General features: G+C 49.7%; 1 protein-coding gene and 1 pseudogene across 1 annotated transcript; both read left to right on the forward strand.

Annotated features, from left to right (window-relative positions):
- The first annotated feature begins 6 nt into the window (after positions 1-6).
- LOC123161946 (uncharacterized) lies at positions 7-1,848 on the forward strand (annotated as a pseudogene).
- Positions 1,849-4,135: 2,287 nt separating this feature from the next.
- On the forward strand, positions 4,136-5,339 carry LOC123161947 (uncharacterized). Its single transcript, XM_044579754.1, has one exon. The coding sequence runs from the start codon at positions 4,448-4,450 to the stop codon at positions 5,153-5,155; it is 708 nt and encodes a 235-aa protein (XP_044435689.1). The 5' UTR covers positions 4,136-4,447; the 3' UTR covers positions 5,156-5,339.
- The last annotated feature ends 2,518 nt before the right edge of the window (positions 5,340-7,857 follow it).

The following is a 7,857-nucleotide window of genomic DNA, read 5'->3' on the forward strand; positions in this document are numbered from 1 at the left end:
AGCACCCTGCTTCGCCCCAACACGGGCACTGGCGCGGACCGGCGAGAGACCACCAACAGCCGCCTGGCCGCCGAAGAATGGGGGTATATCTGCCGCCCCCATCGCCAGGGATGGGCCCAAGGGAAACCTCCCGCGCCGCACGCCGTCGTCCAGATGTCGAGGAAGAAAGGCCCGACCAGACGCTGGGACGGGCACACACCAGCACCGCCGCGACCACGCCACCAGCACCGCCAGACGAACCACGGCAGCACCGGTCGCCCGTGGCCCCTGCTGGCCTCAGCCCTCGCCGCCAAACGGGTCACCAGCAACAAATCCGCCCGGATCTGACCGGGTCGTCGCACGCAAAACCACCCAGAGAAGAAGCCCTGCCACCACCTTGGACCGCTTCACCAGCAGCCGCTGCACCGCCACCAAGCAGCAGGGAGAGGCCGCGCCACAGCCCCCACGCGTGCCTGACGCCGCGCCGCTGAGCCTCTCAATAGCCCAGCGCCTCCAGCGGCCAACCGTCCTGCACGGAGGGGAAAGGAGCGGCCCCACCACCGCCCAAGCTGTTCGGGCTTTGCCCGGTGGCGGCAAGGGAGGGGGGCGGAGGGGAGGGTGTGGGAGGCGGCGGCCGCTGGTTCCCCCGTCCGCTCGCGGGAGCGGCTCAGGGGAAAAGAACCAACCACCAATCTCACTACTTCTCCATCATTTCGTTCCATGCTGGTCGATCTAATCGTCTTGATCTCCTGGAATTAAACTGAATGTATGTGCTTGTTCACAGCTGCAGATCGTCACTGCCAGCAGTGGCTGAGATTAGTTAGAGACATGCCAGCCAGCATCACAGGCTTTCATTCAGAATTATCGACGCACCTTGTCATGAAGATCAAGCTCATTTCATGGGAGACTAGTTAATTCTTGCAATCAGTTGGAAGTTGAGAAAAATGTGTCGCCCATGTCTTCTTTCGTCATATATAGAGGCAGAGCCGATTTTCATTTCCATCACCAGCATTTCATCTCCTCTTCCATTTCCAGAGAGGACAAACAATCTCAAATCTGTAATTTCCATAGTCATGGCTTGCCATCTCCGATCTGCCAGCATGCCTTCCAACCCCCTCTCAGATGGAACCGACATCCAAGATCAGCTGCGGAGCCTTAAGGCGGTCATGTCTTCGCCCTCTGTGACAATCCAGATAGTGTGTGGTGGTCTGACAGAGCTCATGAGCATCAACAGCTGCATCGACAAGCTCACATGCTTGACAAGCAGCAGTCAGACTCAGCAGAGGAAAGCTGTGGAGGACAAGCTTGAGCGCTCTTTAGTGCTGCTAGACCTCTGCAGCGTCATGCAGGAGAGCTTCACAGAGCTCAGGACGAGTGTCAAGGAGGTGCAACTATCCCTCAAGAGAGTGGATGGCGCAACAGTCCACACCAAGGTTCAGTCTTACGCCCGCTTGGCCAGAAAGGCTCAGAGGCTGTGCAAAAGCATCAGCAGACATGGAGGGATGCAGCGCCATCAAGATGACAGCTGAAGCGAGAGACATTGCCGTCGTGATACTCGAGTCAATGTTGCATCTCGTGTTGAAGCAGATTACAATACCAAAATTTTCTAGTAGGTGGTCTCTTGTCTCCAAGGCGTTCCAGAAAAAGAGATTTGTGTGCAACAAGGGGCAGTTGCAGGAGTTGCACATCATTGATCTTGAGAATAGACTTCAGCTTCTCTTAAGGAGATTGATCCATAACAGGGTCTCTCTTCTGAACAATCTTAGCTTATAGATAGATTGACTTAGTGCAACAACTCTAACCCCCTGTAATTCGTGTCCACCTTTTTGAGGATCATGGAAAACAATTTTCTGATGTATTTAAGAGAAATAATGTACAGAAAATCACACAGCTCAAAAGCAAAACTTTTGTCCATTTCAACTTGTCAACCTGAGTATTTAATTTTACACATGCCCCATGGTGCCTTTTTTCATGCTCTGTAGAACCCGCAACAAAAAATTGTAGCAATTTAATTCCAGTTTTTCTATTGATAACAGGGTCACTTCCCAGTCTCATTATATGAATGCCCGTGGGGACTTGACTGGGTTTCACCCAAGTAAAACACAGAAAAGATCAACTGAATGTCCAACATATCACCACAGCAGTAGAATGCCACCTCAGACAAAAACAGGATGTCTAAACGTCTCAATCAGGAATTCAGTTTAAGTTCTTCCTTCAGGGAAAATCTAATTCACACAGACTAGTTTTCTTATTGAATGTTAAGACCTGCATTAGCATTCCCAATCAAAGAACTATTTGAGCACTACTTAAGAACTGATATTTGCTGATCAACCAGAATACAAATGGATGCAAAACTACTTGATTAGGATTACCAATTAAAAAACTATTTGAGCATGCACGAATGACGATAACAAGCAATAATTGAGTGAACTGCCGCGCCATTCATTGCTGTCAGTAGCTTAAGACACGAGAACGTGTTAGGCCTAGTTAGGAGCACCTAATGCACCCTTAGGTTGCAAAGGATCGCATGAGGTAGTTAATAGCCTAGTGGAAACATGCCAGCGATGCTCACCAGACAAACACATCGTGTTGCGTTGGAGGTCAAAGATGAAGTGAACTGTTCCTCCACCACCAATCAGAAACAGCTAGCTCTTTCTCTCCACTAGCTCACCAATCTCAAGATCTGGATCTGACATCAAACTGCACGCTCGTGCAGATGAGTTTGCTGCCAAGAGTGGAGACATGACAAGGTGCTCATAAGCTCAACCAGAGGCGAATAGTTGGAGATGCTACTTACACTGATCAGAGATACAAAAGAAAAATCAGCTTGTCGTGGAGATGGGTGGCAGCGGCACAGCACCCCATCAGCGACGAGATTTTGTTGTTTACAAGGTCAGCTAGTGCTTATATAGAGAGGCAAACAGCACCGGTTAAGCACCATTGCAGCAAAATTTCTTTTCTCTGAATATCTCTTCCATTTCCAGATACATAGAAAGCACACCACACCATCACCCATTCTAGCCATGGCTAGCCAGCAAAACTTCTTTTCTCTGAAGGCGAACATCTCTTCACCTTTGGCTACCATTGAAACAATGTTCGATGACTTTAGGAGGTGTGTACTTGTGTACAATAGCATCAAGGAGATCATATGCAGCCAAATTATCCTTTGCCAGAGCAACAAAGGTAAGCTGTGGAGCTCGAGCTCGAGCACTTCCTTGCACTGATCGACATCTGCAATGCCATCCTAGAGAGCTTTTCTAAGCTCAAGACAGGTACTCGGGAAATTACATTGGTTCTCAGGCCAAGATACAGTCCTTCATTCATCTGACCAAGATGGCGCAAAAACAGTGGAAGAAAATCAATGGAAATCTCCTTCAGCTGAGAAGGAAGGTGGTCAAACTGTTGGCCGGAGCAAGAGAGGTCGTTACTTCGATGCTTCAGTCATCCACGCGGCTCCTACTGAAGCAAATTGTGATGCCGAGTTATAACAAGTCGTATCTTGTCTCCAAGAAGTTCCACGAGAAAAGACTTCCATGCAACAAGGAGCAATTACTGAAACTGGAGTTTCGTTGTTCTTGAGGGCAGTGCTTAGACTTTGTTGAGGAGATTGATCCAGAGCAGAGTTTATTTTCTGAATGCTCTAAGCTTGTACATGGATGATAAATTGCCTACGGTTCACTGTGATAGGCACCCACCTTTTAGAGGATCAGTTTACTGTTTATGCTGCTGTGAAGATAGCTTGGACAATGTCTTCAAGAAAGAACAATGCTGGAGCATTTAACTCAGATGGATCTTCAGAATATACAATTAGTATTACTCAGAAATGCTCATCGTTGCTGACCATCATACAAGCTAACAGTGTACTGTTTCAAATCAAAATTTGAAATGCGTCACTACAAGATGGCCATGTTATTCAGATGCTACTTGTTATCACAACAACAGCCAAAGGATCATTGTGCAGTGATTTTGCTATCCATGGCTAAAGCAAGCCAGCTCCAACACTCCAAGTTGGCCACGCAGGCAGCATATAATACCTACATAATTAATTTAAAACAGCACAATACCTAGATAACACGTATGCAACTAAAATATAAAAAAAATAGCACGCAATTATGTCAAGATCCACCAATAGAACCAACCATCCGGTTGATTCTTGTCGCCAATTAAAGGAACATGACAATGTGATATCTCATTGGAAGAATAGCTACTGCACTAAAGAATTTGAACTACACATGGGCGAAGATTCCAAATGTTGGACCAGATCTCACAAACTTGATATACAAAACTGTGGAGATGAGTTGGCATGATTTCTTGTGTCTACCATTCAAATGGCGTTGTATCATACAGTTCCTCTATATAAATAGGCCTCAGAAGAAGGCTAAACACATCAAACCGAAAGGCGCTCTCTCATTCTCATACCTCCAAACCTCAAGTACTCAACACAGAGGAAAGAGTCTTAGCAACAGATATGGCTTGCCATCTTAGATCAGTTAGTTTGCCTTCTAGGCCTCACACCAAGGTCGAAGAGGAGCTGCACAGCCTAGAGGCAAGCATCTCTTCACCCTCCATGACCATCGAGACTATCTCTGATGGTTTGAGGAGGCTTGGAGACATCTACAGCACCATTGAAGAGATCCTGTGCCTTCCTAGCAACCAAATTTGCTCTTCCCAGCAAAGGAAGATGTTGGAAGGTGAAACTGAGTGCTCCCTTGAGCTACTAGATCTCTGCAATGCCATGCATGAGGACTTCACCGAGTTGAAGGCCATTATCCAAGATCTGCAAGTGGCGACCAGAAAAGGAGATGACACCGCTGCTCAAGTCAAGATCCAGTCTTACACCCGCCTAGTGAAGAAGGCGAAGAAACATTTCAAGAAGGCCGCGAAGAAGGTTACATCCAACAAGGAGGACTGCAGGATGGTCAGGCTGTTGATCGAGGCTAGGGAGATCACCACCTCTCTCCTCGAGTCAACAGTACACCTCTTGTCCAAGCAAATCGCAGTGCCAAAATGGTCTCTCGTCTCCAAGGCATTCCAGAAGAAGAACTCGGTTGTTTGCAAGGAGGAGCAGTTGCAGGTCCTAGAGTGCAGTGTCGGAGATCTTGAGGCTGGAGCAGGAATCCTGTTCCGGAGATTGCTCCAGAGCAGAGTTACTCTCCTAAACATTCTTAGCTCATAGATACTCTTCAACATCTGCTACTCTTGCAGCGTGCGATTGGCTTCCACCTTTTAAAGGATTGCTGATCTTTCTCAATGTGTATATATATGTAGAAATGTACAGAATACTCCATACAGAAAGGAAACAAAAGTTTTGATCGAACTCATATTGTGAATTCAACCTTTGCATGCTTCTGAGATTCCGCGCTGGTCCATAACTACCTGCTTGTTTGTACCTTGTATATTAATGTGGCCACGTTGCCTCACACCTGCTTAATCTCATGATTTTGTTTTAGCATCTTTCGCTGGCCAGATTTTCTTCACGGCCACACAGCCTGGCCTGTTATAGCATTGTTTTTGTTTGCACCCAGAATTTAAAACACAATTGCAGTGAAAGAGACAACAACTTCAATTTTTCTGTTGGCAAGGCTGTGGTGGTTGCAGAACAATTTGAAAATTTTCTGGAATCCTTGTGTACTTCTAATGATACTCAGTACTGCTGTGCTATCCATATCATTTGAGCACATACATGACAGTGCAATATGGCGTGGCTGTGCACTACCTTCATTACTGACACCAACCAATTAAGTTCAGTGAGTGAGAAATTATATGCAGCGCACATAAACTTTGAACTGAGCGCGTGGATTTAGAATAACATGATAAGATGTGAATTTTGACGACTCAATAGTTTTGCATTGGCTCATATAATCACTCGTCAGCTCAGGCGGTACAACCCAGCTAGGTCACAAGGCATGGCAGCAGACAGAAAACTAAGAGCTAACTAGATGCATACCACGGTGGCTTCAAAAGATAATCGCGGCGGTGATGAATCTCTTGCTTATGCTACAAAAGATAATCTCGTCCATGCTCAAACCCTCATGGGGTGAAGCCTTGGACTGGAGAGATTGGGTGGCTGAAAGATTGGCTTGAACCAAGAAGTAGAGGACATATTTAAAGGTTTGGCATGAATGTTGGAGTAGAATGTTATTTGGCTCAGCATAAGACTTGAATATTTTCTTTTAAGTGGATATTTGGAATGAGACTTATATATAAGCTAGACCCAGAAATCTGGTCGTTACACACTTTTTTGTACAACTTTGAGTCACCAAATGGTCAGCTCGGAGGCTTCAACTGAACTGCAAAGAGGTACTTCTGTATAGACGTATTAAAAATCTACTCAAATTTTAGTGGTGAAGTTTTAAGCTTTTCTACCAAGGTTGCTTAGGTGTCAATGATCATCTACGAGTGTGGATAGACTAAGTCAACTAGCGACTGTCTATGGACTCTCCTGCCCACAACACGATGCACCAAAGGAGAAACTCGGAGGAGATAAGTAAAGGGACACTATTTCTCGGATCAGACTGTTGCGGGAGATATGTTCCTTGTAACTATACGAGATCGATCTTTGGAGTACTACTAGGTAGACCCTCTCTCGCTTCGCTCCCGCGGGCGGCTCGGGAGAGGAAAACCTAGCACGCCGCCGGGAGCCCACCACCGCGCAGCTACTCCCCTCGCCGCCGCCGGTATGCGCAGCCGGGCAAAGCCCGTGCAACGTCGGCGGCGGCGGGGCCGTTGGTCTCCTCTGTGCAGGACCGAGCGACGCGAGCGTCTCGATTCGGCGGGGGCTGGTGCTCGGCTCGTCGGGGCTCCAGTGCGGCGAGCTCGCGAGGCTCTTGCGCCATAGCACGCTACGGGCGCGCCCGCGAGGAGACGTGCGTGGATCTAGCGCGGGAGCGTGGAGGCGGAGCGGGGCTGCGCAGATCTGGCGCAGTCATCGGTGCGCGACGGCGGCGGGGTGGCTCGCTGCTGCAGCGGGCACCCTTGGCGGCGGGGCAGCGGATCCGGCGAGCGTGTCGGGGTCCCTTGGCTGGCTGGGTGCGGCCGGATCTGACGGGCCTTGCTGGCCGGATCTGGCGCTAGCGCGGCCGGAGGTGGCTGTCGCAAGCGGTTTGCTTGGCAGCGGGCGGCCCCTGGCTGGGTGCAGCCGGATCTGGCGCCCTGGCGGCTGGGGGTCTGGAGGCGGCTCGGGCAGCGACATGGTCGGTGCCACTAGCCGTGCGGACGAAGCTGTGGGAGATGAATGGCACCTTGCTCGGTGTTGCATCCTCCCGCTGGTGGTCGGGTGAGCTCGACGCTGCTGCGGAGGACGAGATGGTGGTGGCTGGAGGAAGAGGAATGGCGCCGCGGTGGTTGTTGCATCCTTCGTCGGGAGATGAATGGCCCGCAGGCGTTGCATCCTCGAGGAGACGAATGGCGTGCTGCTTGGTTGCATCCTTCCGATGGGAGAAGAATGGCGCCGCTGCGGTGGTTGCATCCTTCGTCCAGTGGGGGACGCGGACGGAAGGTTGGAAGCATGTCGAGCTTGCCGGGAGGTACGGTTGGCCGTGGAGGCAGAGGTAGTGGCTGGTGTGTAGGCTGATTGGATTCTGGGCTCGGGCTATGCAGGTGGGACTGTCGGCGAAAGTCGTACTCCAGTTGTGGTCGGAGTCGTCGATGGCGGCGCCTTCTGGCGTCGCTCCCTTGTTGAAGGCATCGATGTAGCAGCTCCTACCTTGCCTTTCCCGACGTGCTCCGGGGGAAACCCTTGATCTAGTTTAGATCGGACGATGGTGGCGCTATTCAGCATCGCTTTCTCTCTTGGGGGCATCGTTCTGGAGGTGGATCCGGTCAGAGGGACTCGTGGCCATCGGAGTCGGAGCTGCGCTGCCTTGTACTGGGTGGATG

Source organism: Triticum aestivum, chromosome 7B, assembly GCF_018294505.1.
Source record: "Triticum aestivum cultivar Chinese Spring chromosome 7B, IWGSC CS RefSeq v2.1, whole genome shotgun sequence".
NCBI lineage: Eukaryota > Viridiplantae > Streptophyta > Magnoliopsida > Poales > Poaceae > Triticum > Triticum aestivum.

Coding starts and splice junctions, on each gene's coding strand:
- LOC123161947 (XM_044579754.1), top strand. CDS start 4,448: ATGGCTTGCCATCTTAGATCAGTTAGTTTGCCTTCTAGGCCTCACACC.